The sequence below is a fragment of the Rhopilema esculentum genome, chromosome 18, assembly GCF_057945365.1.
Source record: "Rhopilema esculentum isolate cy_ngs chromosome 18, ASM5794536v1, whole genome shotgun sequence".
In the NCBI taxonomy this organism is placed as follows: Eukaryota; Metazoa; Cnidaria; class Scyphozoa; order Rhizostomeae; family Rhizostomatidae; genus Rhopilema; species Rhopilema esculentum.
In genome coordinates, this window is record NC_142832.1 from 8072457 (window position 1) to 8096058 (window position 23602).

At 38.3% G+C, this 23602-nt stretch overlaps 1 protein-coding gene across 3 annotated transcripts in view; it reads left to right on the plus strand.

The window, feature by feature from the left end:
* The window catches only part of LOC135680930 (uncharacterized), a 55555-nt gene that overhangs the window by 22467 nt on the left and 9486 nt on the right, over nucleotides 1–23602 (plus strand). For all 3 annotated transcript variants that reach the window (XM_089113802.1, XM_089113801.1, XM_089113803.1), the window contains exons 32-79: nucleotides 187–219; nucleotides 480–639; nucleotides 1014–1174; nucleotides 1309–1619; nucleotides 1916–2063; nucleotides 2328–2351; nucleotides 2630–2665; nucleotides 2927–3203; nucleotides 3462–3607; nucleotides 3939–3980; nucleotides 4318–4594; nucleotides 5004–5149; nucleotides 5482–5520; nucleotides 5689–5962; nucleotides 6482–6627; nucleotides 7130–7171; nucleotides 7464–7740; nucleotides 7979–8127; nucleotides 8454–8504; nucleotides 8681–8960; nucleotides 9474–9619; nucleotides 9927–9959; nucleotides 10249–10525; nucleotides 10827–10975; nucleotides 11253–11288; nucleotides 11533–11806; nucleotides 11925–12073; nucleotides 12323–12358; nucleotides 12629–12908; nucleotides 13454–13599; nucleotides 13750–13782; nucleotides 14130–14406; nucleotides 14731–14879; nucleotides 14992–15027; nucleotides 15335–15611; nucleotides 15967–16115; nucleotides 16841–16876; nucleotides 17034–17310; nucleotides 17655–17803; nucleotides 18240–18266; nucleotides 18646–18663; nucleotides 19252–19528; nucleotides 19647–19795; nucleotides 20022–20057; nucleotides 21583–21859; nucleotides 22033–22181; nucleotides 22612–22647; nucleotides 22843–23119. In XM_089113802.1, the coding sequence (XP_088969928.1) occupies nucleotides 187–219; nucleotides 480–639; nucleotides 1014–1174; nucleotides 1309–1619; nucleotides 1916–2063; nucleotides 2328–2351; nucleotides 2630–2665; nucleotides 2927–3203; nucleotides 3462–3607; nucleotides 3939–3980; nucleotides 4318–4594; nucleotides 5004–5149; nucleotides 5482–5520; nucleotides 5689–5962; nucleotides 6482–6627; nucleotides 7130–7171; nucleotides 7464–7740; nucleotides 7979–8127; nucleotides 8454–8504; nucleotides 8681–8960; nucleotides 9474–9619; nucleotides 9927–9959; nucleotides 10249–10525; nucleotides 10827–10975; nucleotides 11253–11288; nucleotides 11533–11806; nucleotides 11925–12073; nucleotides 12323–12358; nucleotides 12629–12908; nucleotides 13454–13599; nucleotides 13750–13782; nucleotides 14130–14406; nucleotides 14731–14879; nucleotides 14992–15027; nucleotides 15335–15611; nucleotides 15967–16115; nucleotides 16841–16876; nucleotides 17034–17310; nucleotides 17655–17803; nucleotides 18240–18266; nucleotides 18646–18663; nucleotides 19252–19528; nucleotides 19647–19795; nucleotides 20022–20057; nucleotides 21583–21859; nucleotides 22033–22181; nucleotides 22612–22647; nucleotides 22843–23119 (7174 nt within the window). The remainder of the gene's footprint in view (nucleotides 1–186; nucleotides 220–479; nucleotides 640–1013; nucleotides 1175–1308; nucleotides 1620–1915; nucleotides 2064–2327; nucleotides 2352–2629; nucleotides 2666–2926; nucleotides 3204–3461; nucleotides 3608–3938; nucleotides 3981–4317; nucleotides 4595–5003; nucleotides 5150–5481; nucleotides 5521–5688; nucleotides 5963–6481; nucleotides 6628–7129; nucleotides 7172–7463; nucleotides 7741–7978; nucleotides 8128–8453; nucleotides 8505–8680; nucleotides 8961–9473; nucleotides 9620–9926; nucleotides 9960–10248; nucleotides 10526–10826; nucleotides 10976–11252; nucleotides 11289–11532; nucleotides 11807–11924; nucleotides 12074–12322; nucleotides 12359–12628; nucleotides 12909–13453; nucleotides 13600–13749; nucleotides 13783–14129; nucleotides 14407–14730; nucleotides 14880–14991; nucleotides 15028–15334; nucleotides 15612–15966; nucleotides 16116–16840; nucleotides 16877–17033; nucleotides 17311–17654; nucleotides 17804–18239; nucleotides 18267–18645; nucleotides 18664–19251; nucleotides 19529–19646; nucleotides 19796–20021; nucleotides 20058–21582; nucleotides 21860–22032; nucleotides 22182–22611; nucleotides 22648–22842; nucleotides 23120–23602) is intronic.

Genomic DNA, 23602 nt, shown 5'->3' on the forward strand with positions numbered 1-23602 from the left:
AGATTTATCTAAATGGGTGATTTTAGTTTTCTTCAGTAACGCCACTTTAGTCAGCCTGTAGAATTTCATCGTTTGTTTGAATAAAGCACATTAAACCAGCAAATTGCAACGCGAAGCTTTCCCTAATTATTTATATATTTTTTTCTGTTGGTGAGTTATAAAATGGCTTGTTGTTTTGAATTTTAGTCATCCGCAAGGTCAAAGATGAGCCATTGAAACGTATGTATGGCCTGATATTTTCCTTGATATTTTCCTTAATATTTTCCTTGATATTCAGGAATGAATAAAATTGAATGGTTGCTTTAACATATAGTTGAATATTTTGTTGTTTTGAATACGTATACATTGTAAAAGTGCAGTCTTTTCTTCTTATTCTTCTGCTTTTGCCGTATTTGATAACAGGCTCTACCAATCTGATCTCGGTTTTGCTACCAAATTATGACCAACTCTTCAAAGTGTTGAAAATTCTTTGTTTGCAGCTGCAAGTGAAATGGCGGTGGTTATTTGCGAAGGGCGTACTGGCAAACTGAAGTGTCCTGCTGGAAGACTTATCACCATCACATATGCAAACTACGGACGATTGAATAGAGATCAGTGCAAGAGCTCCTCCATGAGGAAAACTAACTGTAGGGCTGGCGCGTAAGTCTCATCTATGTTATTCCACAAAACACTAGTGTGTTTATCCGTTTTGATTTGACTCCTGATAGAGTGAGGTTTTTCGGAATCATCTTTTTTATTCTCTTGTTATTACAGTTACTTACCTGACAGTTTTCAATAAATAAACTGATGCTTCGGAATTCTGGAATTAGTCAAAGGTTTAAGTCATGCATAGATTTGTTATTTGCAGTTTTTAACCATCTTTACATTATGAGCGAGGGGACATATTCAAGATATCACTAAATTTGAAAATATACAGATAAGTGTGGGCATGTTCTATGTTTTTATGTTTTGCTATGTACGAAAAGTGGTTAATAAAATGGGTAGACATTAAATTGGTTTGCATTTTGTTATAGCTCGATGAACATTGTTCGGAGGGCGTGCGAAGGCAAACCAAAGTGCTCGTTGAGTGCCACCAACGGTGTATTTAAAGACCCGTGCCACGGCACATACAAATACCTTGAAGTTAAATATGTCTGCCGTGGAGCCAAAGTGCCAGCTCCAGCGCGACGTCCACGTATGTATACGCAACATTTTTGTTACGTTCTCTTTCTAGTTTTCGTAATTCTACACTTCGTAATTTTGTGATTTAAATGGCGAGATTGTTTTTGAATGACTTGTGCTAATAAAAATATTAAAATTTACTTTTAGCATTGAAGATTGACTTGGTCGCTGTTGGCTGCAACGATCCACCCGCAAGAGGTCGCTGTGGAGCATCATATGGATCAATTAAAATTAACGGCGTAGAAAAGAGTACGAACGGACGGGGAATGAACTTGGTTGCGCTGACGTATCCCGAAGGGAAATACTTCAGCCGCGCGAACTTTGATGTTTACGGTGACGGCGGTGCGGCAGTCAGAATGCTCAAGTGGGTACAAGCATTGAACAACAAGATCGTTGTTATTGCTTCCAGAGATGCTATTGACTCAGGCAACTTCAAGAAGCCAGCTCTTGATGCATTGGTATGTCTCGTTTTCTTCCATTTGGCAATTATCTGCATCTTTATAGATAAGGGTATAAACAGCCGCAATTAGCAGCTGCTCGCGCCTTGTGTATGCAGCCATCAATCAATATATGCTTCCTTTATCTCTTTTCTATCTCGTCTCTTTCTCCACCTTTTTATTACAAATGCTGGCAGCAATAAGGGGTCTTAGCTGAGGGTTTTGTTTGATAATTTACTTAAAGCTTTTTAGAAGCACAAGATATTTTAACTGGTTGCACGAGTTTATTAATGCAAATGTCATTTTTTTTTGTGTAGAAAATTCTTGGCAACAAAGTCAATCCCAAACTTGGAGTTAGAACCTCCTTTGCTATGATTGGCTACAAAGGCGCTGGAAAGTTCAGTTGGATCCAATCCATTGCCAAGAGACCAGGAACCGGGCCTACTGCCATTTCAACTTCGATCAGTAAGTGCCATAGCTTATACTTTGTCGGCTCAACTCAAGCCATCTACAAACCCAATTTTGAGTTGGTGAATTTGAGCTTTTTCCTCTCTTTATCTTTCCAAAGGCATATACGATTTCCGCAGGTTGGGTGTTAACTAGTGTTTGATTGGTTATGTCGGGAAACACAACCAAAATTAAGTAATAGTACATTAGTGAGTAAGCATATACAATAATTATTAGATCTTTCAAGCATTGAGTACAACTAATTGTTTTATTTTTCTTCAGATCTCCCAACAAAGGTTATCATGCGTAAGTATCCCTTTATAGTTTTTTTATATTCAATTAACATGCTCTTCCCCTTTAAGATATCATCTTTTGACCCGATCCTGTGTTGGAGTCACACTTTTTATTGCTACTCTCCGCCGCTTGTATCTTACACTTTATCTTTTTATTTTTTGATGAAGCACACACCATGCCGTTGCTTTTTTAGTTTCTTCCTTTTTTATTGTCCTATTTTGTTTTTAAACAGTTTTTTGGATAACGAAAATCTAAAGTGTTTGCATTAATATTAATTTGTCTACTTACAGCTGCCATTCCTCAAGCTGCACAGCCAAGATACACAGGTGAGCTAAAATAGTTTGAGTGACTTAATCGTTTGATTATCCTCAATTTATGTCTGACATTTTAATTTCATGTTAAGTGACTCTTTCAAAATAGATTCAATTATCCAGTAAGCCTAATCTGTTTAGAATAATCGCGTGCAATATCAACTGAATTTTCGTTAGTTTGTGCTGTGATTGACTCAGGTCTCCAGAACCATATAAGCATGTTGTGGCTATTTCGGTGTTTTAATGGGCTTGTAATCAATGTTTCTCATGGTGCAGGTAACATTGCGAGAGGAAAGCCTACTGCACAGTCCAGCACTCACGCAGGCGGATTGTCAAAGCGTGCTGTCGATGGTAACAAAAACCCTCAATGGAATGGAAGGTCTTGCACCCATACGCAAAGACAGATGTACCCATGGTGGCGCGTCGACCTCAAACGATTCTACCTTGTTGGAAAAGTCCAGCTGACGAATCGTGGAGACTGCTGCGGCAATAGACTGAGGAATTTCGAAATTAGGGTTGGAAACAGGGACCGTGTGCCAAAGGCTAATGGAATGTATGCGTTGCATAAATTAATATATTTTATCATTAAGGGAGCTTTCTTGGCTTGTGTTAAATGAAAAAATTTGTTTTCTTTCTGGCAACGCCAATGAATGATTTGATCCATTTGCAAACAAACTAAGCCGGTTGATCTTCTATCACATTTGAAAATAATTTGATACACACGACAGTGCTCTTACGTGGTGTTTAGTTTGTGTCTTTGTTGTAGAGTTAAGCTTGTATCTTTTTGCATGCTTGGATTGGTTTCTTTTAGGTGTACAAGGTACGGTAAAGCCATGAAGCAAGGACAGACCAGACAGTTCCCTTGCTCCAGAATGATCAAAGGCCGTTATGTTTTCGTTGTCTTGAATGTGAACGAATACCTGACGTTGTGTGAGGTTGAGGTCTATGCTGTTGCAGGTAAGTTTGAAATATTAAGAAGATTGCCAATTGCAGCAAACAAACTTTTTAGCTGCAGTAGTTTGCATTGTGTTCTCTGTAAATACGCACAGTTTAAGTCTTGCTCGATAGGACAGGATATAAGAAGTATAGCCACTTTTACAATGCACCTTACATATTTCAACCCAAAAGGTGGCAAAGGGTATTTTTACGTATAATGAAACGTACCATTGTTGAAGTCATAATGAGTCGTTTCTTAGCTTATATTCTCTTTTATAATATGATTAGTTTACATCTTGAAAATTCTTGAGCTTTTATCAATGAGTGCATATTATGAATGCTTTTTCTGTAGGTGCACCCTCAACTCCAGCACCCCCTCCAGTGAGATACACCGGTAAGTAAACATCAGGTTTTTTCAGGAATCATTGCGACAAATGCTTGCATTAACCTTAGCCGCATGCTCTATTCTTTTTCTTGGCTTGAACTCAGTCACCCAATAACCCCCAAAAATGAAGTAAAACAATTTGACTTTAGCTTTTATCCTTTGTGTTGCGTTAAACTGAACAGAAATTGATGACGATGTTAGGATTTCGACATCGCCTTTGCGCTCAAAGAACTTCAATCATCTAGTAGAAAATAATGACAGAATATCGTGCTTTAGTAATGTGAGGAAAGATAATGGTCCTCCGAATACCAAATTCTGATATATAATCTGCATTTGCCTTGCACAGGAAACTTGGCACGAGGAAAGCCAACAGCACAATCTAGTACCTACCCAGGAGGACAGCCAAGCAAGGCTGTTGATGGTAATAAGAACCCGAACTGGAATGGAAGATCTTGTACTCATACTCAGTTACAGCAAGGTGCTTGGTGGAGAGTAGATCTTGGTAAACAGTACAGCGTTGGCAAGGTCACACTTACCAACAGAGGCGATGCTGCCTGGACTAGATTGTCCAATTTCGACGTCCGAGTTGGAAATGTTGACAAGAAGCCCAAGGCTAACAGGCTGTAAGTCTCTTTCTTTCTATTGTTTTGATCTAGAAAAAGAGATTAACTTGCTCTAACTGATCTGTCTGACTTCAAAGTTACACTATTTTGTTCTCTTGAATTTTATGATATATTTAAAATGCTAGCGAAGAAATCTAGTAGTACAAATACTTTCAAAATAGTTTAATGGGTGGTTGTGTTTCCTGCTTAACCTTAGTTTTGTGTCTGGTCAACATGACCAGTTGTCTATGAGTTTATATCCAGCAAGATCACACCCAAAAAACATTTCTATTAGTATGATTTTAAAAAAAAGTGCTTTTAGCTGCATATTTTCTGTTTTGGTTTTCCTAAGTGAGAAACGTTCTCTGACTGGTTTTGTTTTCCTTCCTTCCCTGTATATATTTCTTTGACCACTTTTTTTTAATTGTAGCTGTGACCGCGTCCGGGGTACAATGCAGAAAGGTGAAACACGTGACATCTTATGCGTGCAGCCTGTCAGAGGACATCTCGTTTTCGTGGTACTGAATGGAAGGAGCTTTCTCACACTTTGTGAAGTTGATGTCATGGCAATAAAAGGTTGGCGCTCGTTTTCATTCACCAAATCTAGCCTTTTGGTAATTTAGTGAAAATTCATAACTTGAAATAGACCTTTTCTATCTTTAAAGGGTTTCGCTCTGTTACTTAGAGATTGAGCCACGGCCAAGAAAGCACGAGACAACATGTCTCCCTCCAACACGTACAATTGTTCACAGAACTGAATATGTCACAGAACAACAATCATATCTTTCATTAGCTTACAGCAGGAAAAATCCTAGTGCAACACAATAATATTTTTATTATTACACCAGGAGCGAGTTTTATCATCAGAATAAAATTGCCACGAATCTTAATTATTTTAAATTTTTCAGGTGCCAAGATAATACCAAAGCCACCTTCTCTTTACACTGGTAAGTTCAAGCCTGGCTTTCTATCACCCTGTCACACCACACTGTCACCTTTTTGACAATTGATAAGACATCATATAATATAATCTCTATGATTAAAATGATAGTAAAAAAAACATTTATTGTTGTGTATCTTGCTTTCGATGGCGATCTTGAATGGTCATTTTTCAGGAAACATTGCACGTGGAAAACCAACAATGCAGTCATCGGACGGCTTTGGAGGAGTATCTTCAAGGGCTGTTGATGGAAACGCAAACCCTAGATGGAGTGGACGATCTTGTACGCACACACAACGTAACCGTCAACCATGGTGGCGTGTTGATCTGCAAATGATGTACCCTATCGCCAAAGTAAAGATTACTAACCGGGTTGCTGCTTGGAAGCGTCTAAGAAACTTTGAAGTCAGAGTTGGAAATGTTGATCAGAACCCTTCAGCCAACGATTTGTAAGTAACAGACATAATCTAATGTTTAAAGTAGTCACCGAAACATGCTAGCTCAATTTTGGATTCTTTTGACCATCCCATTAATTTTAGTCAGTGATGTTGAGCACTTTTCTATCCTTGATTAACGATTTTGATCGCAGTGCTTAATGGTTCATTAAATTTTTCATTGGTTCTCGTGTTGTGGAGATTTGCTCCGTGAATGCTGAATCTGCTCAGGCACCTCAGCGAGCTTTGCTAATTTGCGCATTCGCTATGGCAACATGGGCGATTTCACATCATACAGTTTTCATTTTTTTCAATAAGGTATCCAAGAAATTTTAGAATAATTGATTGATTGATTGTCACGTAGAATCTTAGCAAGATTGAGTATGGTAGGGCAATGCTCAAAGTCATGCCAGTATTCAATTGGATCAAGTTACATGTTTTAGATAAAAATTATTTGATTTGAACAGCTGTGCCCTGCACTGTGCTCTATCATCGTTCATTGTCATTTATCGGCTATTCTTCATCTCTATCCAGATGCGTACGCGTCCCTTCAGAACTCGGCAAAGGTGAAACCAGGGAATTGGCTTGTACAAAACCCAAGTACGGAAGATTCGTTTTTGTCATGTTGAAGAACTTTGATTTCCTCACACTTTGCGAAGTTCAGGTTATGGCAGTGGCAGGTGAGTTGACGTCGAAATCGTTTCACGATCTAGACCTCCTCTTTGCTTTGCTAACATACATGTTAAGGCATATAAATATAATTGCAAAATAGTAGTTTGACTCAGTAGCAAGATAATGATGCATTGCGTCATCATGCATTGCGTCATCATGTATTGCGTCATCATGTATTGCTTCATTGCACATTGAATCATGGCACCTTGGGTCATGGCACAATGGGTCATGGCACATTGGATCATGGCACATTGGATCATGGCACATTGAGTCATGGCACATTGGGTCATGGCGCATTGGGTCATGGCACATTGGGTCATGGCACATTGGATCATGACACATTGAGTCATGGCACATTGGGTCATGGCACATTGGATCATGGCACATTGAGTCATGGCACATTGGATCATTGCACATTGGTTCATGGCACTTTGAATCATGGCACATTGTGTTAACATTGTCAGTCCTTTCTAAACAATTCTTTTTTGACAATTGAATTATTTTTTGCAGCTAAGCCTGCTAAACCAACCAAAAAGGCACCGCCACTCACAGGTAAACTTGTATTTTCATCACTTCATTACATCTTTAATTTATACAGGTCAGCCCTTTTTCATGCCTTTCAATTTCAAAAAGCTTCTTTACTTCTTTCGTTTTTCATTCCTCTGCCCAAAACACAAGTTTGATAGTACAGTCTCAAGTAATTTCAATTTTTATAAGTTGTTTTGTAACAGTGTTTTTATTTTTAATTTGTTTTATTCAACAGCTATAGTAGCTGAATTGCTTATAGCTGCTCTCTAGTTGTAAATTAAAAATGTCCCTGATGTTTTCTGCGCTATTTTTTTAGGAAATCTTGCAAAAGGCAAGAACGCAAAGCAGTCTTCGACAGGAGCTGGTGGTGATGCAAAGAGAGCTGTGGATGGGAATAAAAACTCGAATTACCGTGCGAAATCGTGTACTCATACGAATCGCAACAATCAGGCATGGTGGAGAGTTGATTTGGCAAGTACACAGAAAATCGGAAAGGTCAGGGTTACAAACAGAGGCGATTGCTGCGATGACCGATTGAAGAATTTCGATATTCGAGTTGGCAATACAGATAATAAGCCGAAAGCAAATGGACTGTGAGTCAACAGTATTATGTTAGCAACATATGGAACAAATCTGTTTTGTGTCTAATGCAAGCATAATTGTCAGAACTACATGCACTGTTCTTATTTGTAAAGAGTAGAGAGTACAGGGATTTTGTAGGAAATTCAACAGGCGAATCTGTCTCTTTAGGATATTTGAACATGTTTCGAAATGGTATGCATACTGCTCATGGTCAAAATTCTCAAAATCGTCCCATTTTGTCTTTTTTAGGTGCACAACATTCCCAGGGGCTGTCGGCAAAGGCAAAACAATAGATCTCTATTGCACAAAAGAAGTTTCCGGTCGATACGTTTTCGTTATGTTGCGTGGCAACGATTGGTTGACTCTCTGCGAGGTTGAAGTTTTTGGGATCAAAGGAGGTACGTTTTAGCCAAACTGTTACAAGCTAGCATCAAACAATTTTTTTAAAACGAAATCACCTCAATGAGAATGTCGAAGGATGAATTTGATGTAGGAATGCCTTCATTCTTGAATGCCGTTGTAGCAAAAGTAGACCATTGAGGGGATGAATTTTACAGACATCCAAAATAGACAAATCCATTAATATTTATGATCTTGAAAATAGAAGCATTTTAATTTTAAACTTTTGAATACGAGTCAGGCTTTTATTATTTTTAGCTTAGTAGATGATGACAATTTTCTTGATAACTTCCAATAAATACTAAGACATCTTTTTCCCCTTTAGCTGGAAAGCCATTGCCAAAACCTCCACCAGTCAAAGGATTTAAGTACGGAGGTGAGCTGCTTAATTCGCTTTGGCCGATGCTATTTGCAATATATCGATGTGGAATTAAATCAATAAAAGTTAGATTGATAATTGAAAATGTTTTATTACTCGTTGAAGCCATTGTGTACGCTTTGTACTGAACCTCTTTTCGTGCTTTGTTTTTGACATGGAATGCTGTTTAATAGGAAATGTTGCAGTGCGAAAGCCCTCTATGCAGTCATCCACCGGACCATGGGGTGGGGTTGCCTCAAGGGGCAATGATGGAAATGCGAATCCAAACTGGAATGGAAAGACATGCACAGCTACCAACAAACAGTCGAATCCTTGGTGGCGTGTTGATCTGCAGAAGAGTTTTATGGTTGGAAAAGTCAAGATAACGAATAGAAATGATTGCTGCTGGAACCGACTTAGGCGTGTGCAAGTTCGAGTAGGAAACAACGGTGCAGGACCTGATCGCAACCCATTGTAAGTTCATTAACGTTTATCATTCTTTCTCTTTACTTTTTTCTATTATTTAGGTGTGATCATCGAAATTGGCTTGAGAAGCAGTTCTAACAACAACAAAGACAAAATGTAAAACCTCTGCTGTTGATCTCTGCTCAATAACTAAACTTTATACCATCTTTTTAAACTTTCTTCTATGTTCTTTAACTGACTTCTCTGCTTCTTTTGTCGATAACCTCTGTGTTTGATGAACAGCGATTATGACAAAAATAGTTTTGGCTGCCTAGGGGTCCATCTAGTTCCAGCTTTGTGCCTGTATCTTCATAACGATTTTCCCTATTGAAACACCCATTTCAGGTTTAATCTTTTCAACAACCTTCAGCAACAACTGGCCTATCCATTTTTTCTTGAAAGACCAGATTTATGTTTTTGCACTGTAACCTACTGTCACGAGCTTCTGTAAGCTACTCATTGAGAACTATTCTGTAAAACTGACTTAGCATTGCTACTCAATATAAACTGTTTTAACTTTAGATGTGCAAACGCACCTGGTGCATTTGGCCGAGGAGAGACCAGAGATCTTGTTTGCTCAAGACCTTTAAGGGGACGTTACGTGTATGTTACTCTGAAGACAAACGAGATCTTGACTGTCTGTGAGGTGAAGGTGTTCCCAATTCAAGGTATTTGCTTTATTATTCTTTATCATTATGATTAATATTGACATCCCTATATCTTATAGTATTCAAGTGTTCCATCTGTGAATCATCGCTGGCTGGCTAAATACATATAGAATTAATTCTGTTAGAGATAATTACACCCTCTCTTAAACAGCACTTTTGCCGGTTAAATCTTTTTTACGATATTTTGTACTGCCGTTTTAATGTTTGAAATCGATCTCTCGATGGCATACTAGTTTCCACTCGAATTTTCTCATTTGCCATTGTTTGCTTGACAAGAGTGTTTCATAAATGCATGCTCTATTTACAGGCGCAGTTGTGAATGACGTGAAAAGATTGACAGGTATGCTTACAAGAGAACATTTCTGTATTAGTTCATTTAAATTCAATGCTGCATCTCTAATTTTTCTTTAATAGAGCATTGTGATAAAAACTAATCTGAAAGCATTCGATGGTGAACGTCAACCAAACTTGTGCGGACAACGATCCTTTACATCTTCTCATTACACATACACCTTATTTCTTTGCCATTAACAATTGTGTATCCTTATATTTGCTGCAAAATCTATTGCAAAAGGTTATTGGTTTCAGTATCATGCAATAATGTTATCCCTGTTTGACCTTATTTGCAGGCAATATTGCCAAAGGCAGACCGACCAAGCAGTCATCGACTGGCTTTGGAGGCCCTTCTGGAAAAGCTGTTGACGGCAACAGGAACACTAATTACGGCGGAAAATCGTGCACTCACACACACCGAGATGCTAAACCATGGTGGCGTGTGGATCTAGGTTCAAGACAAGTGGTTAAGAAAGTATCCCTCACAAATCGAGGCGATTGCTGTCAAAATCGTCTTCAGAAAATTGAGATCAGAGTTGGAGACAAAGACGACAACCCAAGTGCAAATGCACTGTGAGTAAATTCGCTTCTTCATTTTAAGTATTGGCATACTCACATAAAACATTTCTTATTGTTATTTGGTATCAATCCGTGCACGTTTCTTAGCTGATTTTTGAGATTTATTTATAGCCGTTTTATTGGTTTTCCAGTTTTTTCTTTTCTCTTCGTGAAAAGGCCAGCATCATAATCTAGAATAGTCTAATATTTTAGTAGCGTTTTACAGAGCTAAACGTTAAAAAAGCTGGTTACTATCAACTGTGTCGATTGGAAATGAAAAATGATATTCTTGAGTAAGCTATACGTACTTTTGTAGATGCCGCTATATTCCTGGACCTCTTGGCCGTGGCGAGACACGACAAATCGACTGCGCACCTGCACGACGGGGGAGATTTGTCTATGTTGCTTTGCGAATCAGAGAATGGTTGACTCTTTGCGAAGTAGAAGTTTTCGCTGAAAGAGGAAGTAAGTATGTTTTGTAAGCGTCAAATGCTCATAGCCCTAAACTCACAGCTACTCCCTCCCCTCCCCCAACCTAAAAAAACTGAGCAAGTTTTAGAAGCATATATTTCCCTTATTCGGTGTTTATCAGTGTGCATTTTCCAAATGCATTTTTGAATTTTTGCATTCATCAATTTATTTATGTTTCTTTGTTTACATGAAACATGAGTATTAAGAGTTTTTTAAGCCTCGCTTTGAAGCCTGGTAATACCTTAAGATTAATTTTACCTTCTTTTTTTAGCTGCACTGCCATTACCTCCTCCTCCTAAGCTCACAGGTAAGAGCAATTAATTCTGCAATCAGAAACACATTTAACGTTCACCATGTCATTTCTTATGAAGTACAATGCTGCTGGTTTGCTTTTAAGCATGCTGAATTCACCTGTTCTCCCCAGTTAGAATATGTAATTACTTGAGCTAGTTTACTTCTGCAGCGCTTTTAGGTTGCATGGAAATGCCTAAACTATTTTCGACGGTTTTTCTATAAAGCAGTTTCTAAATATATATTATTGTGAATTGCAGGAAACATTGCGCGCGGACGACCAACATCGCAGTCTTCTACCGGCTTCGGTGGAGTTTCCTCCAGAGCTGTTGACGGCAACCGAAATGGTCAATGGGGAGGTGGATCGTGCACACACACGAACCGTAACAATAAACCTTGGTGGCGAGTTGATTTGGGAAGTGAACAGAAAATCTACAAAGTCAGGCTCACGAACAGAGCCGATTGCTGTTGGAATAGGCTACGTTCCATTGAGATCAGAGTTGGCAACAACCCCACACCTCTCAGCAATCCAGTGTAAATATAATTTTTAATTTTTGCGCTATTCCTCTAAAGCTCAACGTTTTTCGAAATATTTTGCAATTTTATTTCATTTTATCTGGCAACATTTGTTAAATTCTTCGTATGCTTACAGCTGTGCCAACCACGACAGAGCCTTAGGCAGAGGAGAAACGAAGTTCATTCAATGCAGATCGCCTCAATCAGGCAGATACGTTGTTGTCAATCTGAAGATTGCTGAATGGCTAACGCTATGCGAGGTCGAAGTTTATGCACTCAAAGGCGGTAAGTAGAAGCGAAGATAATTGGCAGCGGATACCGTTGCGGCCTTGCCTTTTACATTACTTTGAGTTTGTCCTAGAACTGTCCTACCCGTATATTTGACATCAATAGCGATAGTTATGCTTAAGAAAAAGCTATAAGTCATGTTTTACAACAATTTCTTATAAATTTTTGTTCTTATTTGCAATTTAGATACATTTTAAAGTAAGATTAAAATCGTTTGCCATCTCAAAGAACGAATTTTCATTTCAGCTGGAAAACCAATTCCAAAGCCTCCACCACTTACAGGTAAACAATCTGCACTACTCCTGCTAGAACTAAAAAGCTTATTCATTTCGTGTGATTATTTCTCAAAAAGACATTATTTCTCGAAAAGAAGGGTTTTCGGCGTTTTATTGGGTTTTTTTACCCGATTAGATTAGCAGTTTGAGATTGTCACTGCCTTCTAGTTGAGATTTTTCACAAAAGACACAATCTCCAATCACTGAAAGCTGATACAATGCACCTTAATGTGATCTCAGATGGAATTCTTACTAACTGTTGGTTGCTCCTTTTAAGGGAACATCGCTAAAGGAAAGCCAAGTGCCCAGTCTTCTACTGGACCATGGGGCGGGGTTGCAACCAGAGGTAACGATGGAAACTCAAATCCACAATGGAATGGAAATTCTTGTACTGCAACCAATAAACAACCCAATCCATGGTGGCGCGTTGATCTGGTTAACTCATTCGTTGTGCACAAAGTGAGAATAGCAAACAGGCAAGATTGTTGCTGGAACAGACTGAGGGCAGTTGATGTTCGCGTCGGGAACAACGCTGCAAATCCTAATGGAAATGCAAGGTTGGTCAGCTTTTTTAAGTGCTTTCTTAGCTCTCTGTTGCCAAGGTCGCTGCCGTCTGCTAACATTACCACCTAGAAGCATGTGTCAAATGTCTTACCTGTGTCAGATCTAGCTTTGTCAAATTTAATTCTTTCATTTTGTATATTGTGTTCTTTGAATTATCATATTCCTGGAATTTACGGGATCGTAATGAAAACTCTTATAAAAAAATATTATCAACCTAAGGATTTATTGATAAGAGCTTTTAAAAGAATCTTGTGTCTCTTAACCTTATCAAGTATAAGCATTATCAAGGAGCCTACATTTCTGTGTTTGGTTCTTTCATACTTTCAAACTGTTGACAATATCTATGGCGCTTCGCAACATTCTGTACTCGCTTTGCATCGTTTTTTAGATGTTTTTTCTTTAATGATTTGCAAATGATTGTGATTGATGTATTGGTTGATGGGTCTTCTTCATGGCATTATATGCAATGACTTTTTGCCAATTGACTCTGTGCATTTCTTTGTGTCCGCCTTGTTTAACGAAGCTTGCTTACTTTTAGATGTGCATACCATCCAGGAAATTTCGGAAGAGGCGAGAAGAAAATGCTTCCTTGTGTTAAGGCTCTTCGTGGCAAATACGTGTTTGTTACTTTGAAAACAAATGAAATTTTGACCGTGTGCGAAGTAGAAGTGTTCGCTGCGAGAGGCAAGTAGACTGCCGAGATGTATTGGCATGTAAACCATTATGCGAGTCGTTTGTCCTAATGTAAAATGATCTTTTGCAGATTTTATTCTTTTTACCCACATGTTTTTTGATGTTTTCCTCTGCCTAACACAATTATTTTATTTGCTGCAGGCTCAATGAAAATTATCCCAAACAAATACACAGGTATTTATATTTTACTGCTTGAGTTAGCTTATGGCTCGTTAAATATGTGGGCAAATTTTAAGAGACATCTATTGTTTCTCAGCTTTTTATAAAATAGAAAACAGCCTTAAATATTGTTTACAATACTGTTGACTCTTTAGATGAAGACTTCTTTCAGTCATCTTTCATCACAATTGAATTAAAGCCATAAGAAATGGTTGCTTTTTGTAAGAAAGAAAAATGCACCCCTCATTCGAAATAGTAGGCAGTTCTTCTGGGTAGAAGTAATTATTATCTTGCAGAATTACCTCGGTTCTACGCTCATTTTTGAGACCAGTTTTTTATCACTTGGTTTTCATCAATCCTAGGAAACATCGCTCGAGGCAAACCAACTAAGCAATCGTCAACTGGCTTTGGTGGTGTAGCCTCAAGGGCTGTTGATGGAAACAAAAACCCACACTGGAGTGGCGCATCATGTACACACACAAACCGAGATAGAAAGCCCTGGTGGAGAGTTGACTTGCAAGCGCAGCAACAGGTTGCCAAAGTAAAACTCACAAACCGAGGTGATTGCTGTGGAAACAGACTGAGGCAAATTGAGATTAGAGTTGGAAATATCGATAATAACCCAGCTGCTAATACACTGTAAGTTTTCCGAATTTCGTGAATTTTTACTTTTTCAGTTCATGGAAACATTGTTTGCAATGAGAGCTTAAAGCATTTAGACACTTTTAGAAGTATTTCATTTGAGATTAATTTTTGCATAAACAGAGTGGCACAAGTTTGCTCCAGGGTACGACTACCCGTAGCAAATTACAGCAAGTCACAATATTTTCTTTTTCTGTTTATTTAAAAATCTTGCCCTTTTCCTAATCATCCTGAATTCAAGAAAATTTTAAAGTGCTTTTTTTTGTCCCTGTAATTTAGCAATTAAACATACAAATTTTGACTCTGATATTTTTGTGTTAGTTGCTTGTTCTACGGTGGTGCCATTCCACAAGGACAAACCAAGGAATTGGCTTGCACTTCACCAAAAGCAGGAAGATATGTCTATGTTACTTTGAGAGTCCAGGAATGGCTCACTCTCTGTGAAGTTGAAGTGTTTGCTCTGAAAGGAGGTATGCTCTATGTTTTTCGTTGACTAAAAGCTAGAAAAGAAGTTTGATTCCTTTAGGCCCTGAATGCATAGTTATATGTTGTTGTGACATCTGAAGTCTTTTGTTTTTTCAGGTGCAACACCAGTGCCAAAACCACCACCATTAACAGGTAATTTTTTTTGTCACAAGTCGATATTCTTCCTATTCTCCAAAAGTGAGTAGATTTGATAGTGATCCAAATTTCTGAGGATGCAGCCGCTGCCTTATCTGCCTTGATCAAGTAAATCTTTTTTGGTTTTAGGTATATGTTCTTATAATTGTGTACGAGTAACTATCAGGTTCTTTCCTTGTATATCCGGAGGAAATCTTTTTGTTTAAATCTTTAACTGAGCGAGTTATAAAGACCAACCCAAGCTGACATTGAGTCTAAGCTCTTTGAATTGAGTCTAACCAATTTGCATGTCTTTTTCCAAAAGGAAACGTTGCTCGCGGAAAGCCAACGAAACAGTCAACAACTGCAGCTGGTGGCGTTGCATCAAGGGCTGTAGATGGAAATCGAAATGGTCAATGGAGGGCCTCTACTTGCACCCACACAGCAAACCAGAACAGGCCATGGTGGAGAGTGGACTTGGGCGTGCAACAACTGGTTTATAAGGTTTCGCTTTCTAACAGAGCAGATTGCTGCTGGAACAGGCTCAGACAGGTCGAGATCAGAGTAGGAAACGTTGACAATAATCCAGCGGCAAATGCTTTGTAAGTGCTTTGTGTAACGACATTTTTCAATAAAACTATGGCGGGAAGTTGGATGGCTTATTAAGCATTGATTCACTATTGTTCTCCTCTTTAGTTAGCAGACTATCGAACACCAGAATGTCTGATATCCTTCACACTAACATCAACATTTCAAGTAAACCCAAGGCAAATAAGACTGTTACAACTATGTTGTTCTGCTCCTTCGATACAATGTCAAAAAGGCCACCCATTCCTTGCATGTTTAAATAGTATTACTACGTAACACCATTTGGTTTTGAAATTACTTGTGCTCACCACGACAAGCATTTCTATACGATTGACTGCGTATCTAAGTATGGGTATCATTTGCTTGCAGATGCTCGTACTACCCTGGTGCTTTAGGCAAGGGACAAACAATGGAACTCACTTGCTCCGCACCCAAACGCGGCAGATATCTTTACGTCACCATCCGAATCAGAGGACCCCTGACCCTGTGCGAGGTTGAGGTCTATGCAGTGCGCGGAGGTAACTGCCATTTAATCGCTGAATTTAGTTTACTTTTTGTTGAAAATATATTGATTTTCACCAATTATATCTAAAATCAATAAATCTGGTTTCACTGTACTAACAAACTCTATAACTACCTAAATTGAGCTGACAGATCAACTTTTGATTGCTAAGATATGTTTACAATTCAGATAAGTTCTCTAGCCTTACAAGAATGTGCCCCTTGTCCCACTCTAGGCATTACAAGAATGTGCCCCTTGTCCCACTCTTGGCATTACAAGAATGTACCCCTTGACCCACTGTAGGCATTACAAGAATGTACCCCTTGACCCACTGTAGGCATTACAAGAATGTGCCCCTTGACCCACTCTAGGCATTACAAGAATGTGCCCCTTGACACACTGTAGGGATTACAAGAATGTGCCCCTTGTCCCACTCTAGACATTACAAGAATGTGCCCCGTGACCCACTGTAGGCATTACAAGAATGTGCCCCTTGTCCCACTCTAGGCATTACAAGAATGTACCCCTTGTCCCACTCTAGGCATTACAAGAATGTGCCCCTTGACCCACTGTAGGCATTACAAGAATGTACCCCTTGACCCACTGTAGGGATTACAAGAATGTAGCCCTTGACCCATTGTAGGCATTTCAGCCTTTGCATTCACCATTTAGACAATCAAAAGTAGTATGCTCGATTCCCTATTTCTTAGTTCGTTAACACTGATGCGTTTTTGCTCGTAGGTTCAAAACCAGCAAAACAAGCCCAACCAATGACTGGTAAAGTTTTTATTACTTTCGAGATATCATTGCCGATTCGTCTGCCTTTAGAAAATCTCTTCATAACGTCATTAACTATCACTAGCTACTTTCAGTAGTCACATGAAGTACTCCTCATAAGAAGGAAGATCTTAATATTAACTTTAAAAATTTCTAGGAAATGTTGCCAGAGGAAAACCAACCAAGCAATCTTCTACTGGATATGGAGGTTTATCGCCAAGAGCTGTGGACGGGAACAAAAATGCCAACTGGGGCGGACGATCTTGCACTGCTACAAACAGGCAAGATAAGCCATGGTGGAGAGTTGACCTTCAAGGGTACCAAAAGGTGCTCAAAGTTTCCATCACAAATAGACAAGACTGTTGTTGGAACAGATTACGACAGGTCGAGGTTCGAGTAGGAAACACCGATAATAATCCGTTATCAAATGCGCTGTGAGTTGAAAATGTTCATTTCTTTTTTTGATTCTAGAAAACCTTTGATGATCAAGAGAACTAGTTTTGAAAGGAGTGTAAAAACAAGATAATGATCTTTTAAATAGACAAGAGCTTATGCTCTTTAGTAAAGGGAAAGGTAGATTTCCAAAACATAGTTCTTCTTTGGTCGGCATATCTATCTAAAGACTATATTTAAGTCAGATTGTGCATTGTTAAAGCATTTTGCGACATTTTTGTACATTAACAGTATCTTTGTCAATTTCAACTCTTATTTGTTAGGTAGCTTATTCTTCAGTTAGCCTATAAGACAAATGATTGACATGCATTTTTGTTGAAAACAGATGTGCCTTCTACGCTGGAGCAGTTGGAAGAGGACAGACCAAATCACTGACTTGCTCGTCACCTAAGACAGGACGCTTTGTGTTCGTTGCCCTAAGAGTCAAGGAGATCCTCACTCTTTGCGAAGTCGAAGTGTTTGCAGCCAGAGGGGGTAAGTTTCAAAGCCATTTTTCACAGCTTTTTAATAATGCTTTGTGTATATTCGAAGAAATTATTTAACTACCGCCAGCTTTTAATTACCGCCAGATGTTTAATATTGCCAGCAGAATGGCTAGCTTTTCAAATAAAAGACTTCGTTGTTTGGAATTGCAGTATTAAAACAATATGTAGATCATGCTTACTAACCTTCATAAGTGTAGGTTCTTTGTTCTTGTTTCGCGGGTTGACGTAACTATTTTTGATCATAAACTACTTTTTCTTTTCTTTAATCGCAGTAACCCCTTCATCCTGCAAAGTTTATTTAAGGGCATTGTTTTATATTTTGTATGAAAATAAATTTCCCCATTTCATTAACAAAAAATCGTTTTCTAAAAGTATTTTTTTGCAACGCAACCATCATTTTCATATCATGCTGTTCCTTTTTCAAGGTTTCAAGCCAATAAAACCACAAGCAAGTAAGTTTGTTAATGCTTATGTTACATTAATTCTGTTCCTTGCAACCCCCCCCCCCAGACTGAGAAACATCGTGTTTTTCTGTTACCCTTTTATAATTAGTTTGTCTAATTTTTTACCATGAATCAGCAGCTATGATGCTTTCTTATTGGGATTGTTTTAATCCGAAATATGATCTTTCCAGTCCCAAAGAAATTTTTGTTCGTCTTTAGGCCACTTCAACTGGGCGATTTAAAATCACGCTTTAGCATTTTGTCAATTATCAGCTTCTTGTTTAGAATGTCAAATCGGAGAAGTTTTGCGGACGATAACATTCAATTTGATTTCATTTTTCTTTTATTTCAAACATACAAAATTGACTTTGGATCTGTTCTTTTTCAGGCGCACCAACATTGACTGGTAAGCTTATAAATTATTATTTCAAGCTTTCCGGTCAGCCGTTTAAATAATAAGCTCATAGAGACATAATTAATTTCATATTGTTAACTCAATAGCTTATCAACAAAACTCCACTCAAAGACTTCATTTTTATGCCATTGCCAGTCATTCGGCTATGTTGCTCCCTATTACTGTGTTGAGATTCCTATTCAGATCTGGATATCTGTTCTATAGATCCTTAATCCGTTCTAAAGATCCTTAATCCGTTCTGGAGATTCCTAACGTGTTCTAGAAATTTCCTATCAAATCTAGAGATCCTTTATTTCTATTGAAGATTCATGTACCGTTCTAAGAGATTGATAACCCGTTCCAGACATTCCTGAACCGTCTAGAGATCCTTAGTTTTTTTAAGATTCCTCATCCGCTATCGAGATCCCTGATTTAATCTAGAGGTCCCTACTAATCTGTTCTACGTGCATTTGATTTGTTTTAATGACCTCTGGTCCAGTTTAGAGCTTCTTAATGGTTTTAGAGATTTTTGTTCTATTCAGCTTGTTTAAATCTGCTCTAGCTGACCCTGATCCTAAACATCGATGATCATTTTTCTAGGAAACATCGCTCGAGGCAAACCAACAAGGCAGTCTTCAACTGGCTTCGGTGGTGTAGCTTCAAGGGCTGTTGATGGAAACAAGAACTCACAATGGGGAGGGGCATCATGTACCCACACTAACCGAGATAAAAAGCCCTGGTGGAGAGTTGATTTGCAGAGCAATCAGCTGGTAAAGAAAGTTTCTGTCACAAACAGAGGTGATTGCTGCGGCAACAGACTGAGAAATATCGATATTCGAGTTGGAAATGTTGACAACAATCCCAATGCAAATCCTCTGTGAGTTTTCCTCCCCTCGAATACTATGTAAAAGTTTATTTATGCACTGCATGTAGTTGCTTAGCCAAATCCTTGCAACTAAACATCTCTTTTCATGCTTGCCATAATTTTTCTGCAGCTGTGCCTATTTTGGCCGGGCTGTTGGCCAAGGGGCAACACAAGCCATAACGTGTTCAACACCAAGAAGAGGAAGATTTGTGTTCGTTGCACTGAGGGTTCAGGAATGGCTAACCTTGTGCGAAGTGGAAGTTTTTGCTGCCAGAGGAAGTAAGTGAATTTTTGTTTGTTGTGTTATCCAGAACCTTTGCACTGAGAGCTGCTCGTTCAAATGCTATTTTTTTTAAAAACCATGTAAGGTAATATACTGCAAGAATTCGCTTTGCTATATTTCAACACAGAATGTTTGCTTCCAAAATTAATGAGTAGGCTTAAATGATAGCTTAATGTAGACCTTAAAACTTCGCTGTCTTTTAAAAAATCTTTCAATTTTCAGAGGGAAAACCAGTTCCGCCAGAACCACCAATGACAGGTAAGGTCGCTCGTCATTTTTGTCTACTCAGAACAGTTCAAATCGTGAGCCTCTTTGTAATTATTGAAGGTGTTGGCAGTCCAAAGAAAGTTGGCAGTCCAAAGAAACTACTTATTTCTGGCGAAGCATTTTCACATAAATGATTTACCATTACAAAGAAAGTAATGGTTTCATAGATAATGGAATACAAAAAATAATTCCTGTTACTATCAACTCACAAATTCCACTTAACGACGGTAGTTACATTGTAAAATAAGCAAAAAAAGTATTAAATTATATTGTCTCTTCGCTGCTTTGAGGTTACGGTAAACGTTTTTGACACAATATTTAGTTTTCTCTCCCTAAAAGCCAAACTATTAACGGAATCAGATTAAACTATAAATCATTCGATGCACAAGAATGTGGTGATTCCAACCATGTCAAAATAATTGGCAAATATTGTAAAATGATACTTTCCAGGCAAATTGATTTCTTAAGTGAGTGTACCACCTTCGAAAGCTATTTTGTAACTTGGGTTTGCGGTATCGAAATCTGACTTATATCAGCAGAAAGCGCAGATCCTTAGCTTCCAAAGTGTGTCTCAAACTTTTCAAATACCTCCTTCCCTTGAAACTATACCCTGTCAAAAATTGGCAAACAATTTTTCTTTCCTCATATTTGGCGATAAAAGACGGACCAGAGCAAATACAAAAATTTTGAGACACTCTTTGATTACCCGACATCTGTCGTGGCCGTGTGCAAATTTTTGAGCCATTCGATTGGTTCCTTGGTTAGCTTTTCTCGTACTTGTATGTAGAGGAATTGCAAGTCCGTAAAAGACGGGATTTTACTGATCGCACTCGCAAGGTACACTCGTAAACCGCAGTGTAATCCAGGTGAAGCCACTTGAAGCTTTGAGATCAATAAGCCTGTTTAAATAAACACAGTCGTACATGGGATACATGGATGTGCAATGTGATATTGTCAATGAGACATGCGACCACAACTGCAAAGCAACGATAATCGGCTTAACAGGTCAAGATATTTTCGGTCCTCAACAAAAAGTTTTGATAAAGAAATTATGGAAACCTTGGCTTACATGTGATTTTCCCCATTTTCAAAATTTCTGTTAGTTTCAAGTTTGGTATTATTGTTTGCCTTGAAAGTTCGGCTACTCTGATGTAAAATAATCGAAAAATTGATGTTTTTATCCAGAAAACGTTTATCGTAACCTTATCTTTGCTAAAATGCTTAGATTCAATATTCCCCATTTTCAAAATTTCTGTTAGTTTCAAATTTGGTATCATTGTTTGCCTTAAAAGTTCGGCTACTCTGATGTAAAATAATCGAATAATTGATGTTTTTATCCAGAAAACGTTTATCGTAACCTTATCTTTGCTAAAATGTTTAGATTCAATATTTGACATGTCTAATTGCCTGTTCTTCTGACGCTTACAGATGCTTGCTTTAATGGCACGAGCATAAAAAAGTAAACTTAGAAAAATAATGTTCTTGATTAAAATTAACGAGTCACTATTAATTTTAGGAAACATTGCTCGAGGCAAACCAACCAAGCAATCTTCAACTGGCTTCGGCGGTGTAGCCTCAAGGGCTGTTGATGGAAACAAGAACCCACAATGGGGAGGGGCATCATGTACCCACACTAACCGAGATAAAAAGCCCTGGTGGAGAGTTGATTTGAAATCCATTCAGAAAGTTGCTAAAGTGAAGCTTACAAACAGAGGTGATTGTTGTGGAAACAGGCTGAGGCAAATTGAGATCAGAGTCGGAATGGCCGACAACAACCCGAATGCTAATCAATTGTAAGTATGAGGGTGTTGCTGTTGTTTTCTGTATAAATAAGAACATGGCACAATCACCACTTGTTCTGCATTGCATTGGTGATGATCTTTTGCATGAGTCACATGCAAAGAAACTAAAGTGCATTTGTCCAGTCATTGATTTTTTATATTTATTCGATTGTCCTTCTTTGCAGATGCACATTCTTCCCTGGTGCAATCGGCCAGGGTCAAACACAAGAACTTTCTTGTACACCACCCAAGCAAGGTCGCTATGTGTTTGTCGCTCTGAGGGTGCAAGAATGGCTCACTCTGTGTGAGGTTGAAGTATTCGCTATTCGAGGAGGCATGTATTTTGCTCGCTAAACATCTTTTCGAAATACGCAATATCAACTTTTTATAGTAATTGGTTATGCTGAAATGGTTAATTCTTTGTATTGTGTCAAGGCATTCAAACATTTTCATGATGATTCTCCAACTTTTTATACCATCGTTTTTATAGGAACGACGCCGTTTGCAGTTTTGTCAATTTTGTCATTTCATTAAACCTAAGGCATTTCGATTTCCCTAGTGGTTAAGATTTCACCTTGCGTGTTGCTATAAACTCGGGAATAATTTTTATAAGGTTATTAGTGATGGCAATGTGTCTGGCGATTATTCCATAACCCCGCGACATAGAAAATGAGACCTTTTCTATGTGACAGCTGCAATAGGTTGATTTCGTCATTTTTATACCTTAACATATCTAATTGATGTATGAATTTATCCATTTGCAGGTGGAAAAGCGCTGCCTCCTCCTCCCCCACTGACAGGTATACCTTGAAATTCTTATTTGTTCTTGATATTGTCACCTAACTATTTTTTGGCAATAAAATTTCCTACGACACAAGAAGATATTTTCCTAATGTCTAGCAATGTTTTCATCCCTGCTAATTCTATTGCTTTGAATGTTTTTTTGTAAACACTATATTTTCAAAGTTTAATATCCATTACAATTTTGAATACAGGTAATATTGCGAGAGGCAAACCCACAAAACAGTCTTCTACAGGATTCGGCGGTGTAGCCTCAAGAGCTGTAGACGGCAACAGAAATTCGCAATGGGGTGGTAGATCATGCACTCATACAAACCGTGACAGGAAACCATGGTGGAGAGTCGATCTTGGATCTCAACAACAGGTCTACAAGGTCAGGCTTACAACCCGAGGTGACTGCTGCTGGAACAGGCTCAGGCAGATTGAAATTAGAGTTGGAAATGTTGACAATAACCCAAATGCTAATCCATTGTGAGTATTTGCTGTGGAACGTTTATCCTTTCGTGATGTCGAGTAATATCCTTGACATCATACAACATCATCGGTCATCACTTGACGTCATCTGTCATCACTTGACGTCATCTGTCATCACTTGACGTCATCTGTCATCACTTGACGTCATCTGTCATCACTTGACGTCATCTTTCATCACTTGACATTACTCGACATCACATGAAATCACACTTTATCACTTGTCATCACTTATCATCACTTAACATCACTTGTTATCACTTGTCATCAGACGACAACATTTTCAAGCAAACGTCTCTTGGCTTTTTCTTTTTTTAGCTTGTCAAATCATATTTGAGCTATCTTGAAATATGTATATAGTCCTTCCGTCATCCGTCATAGAGATGTAAGTTCTTATTGATATTTAATAGTTTTGAATACATTAATTGACTTGACAATTCGATAATTTTTTAAGTAAATGTTTCATTTGATTGTGTTTTCTTC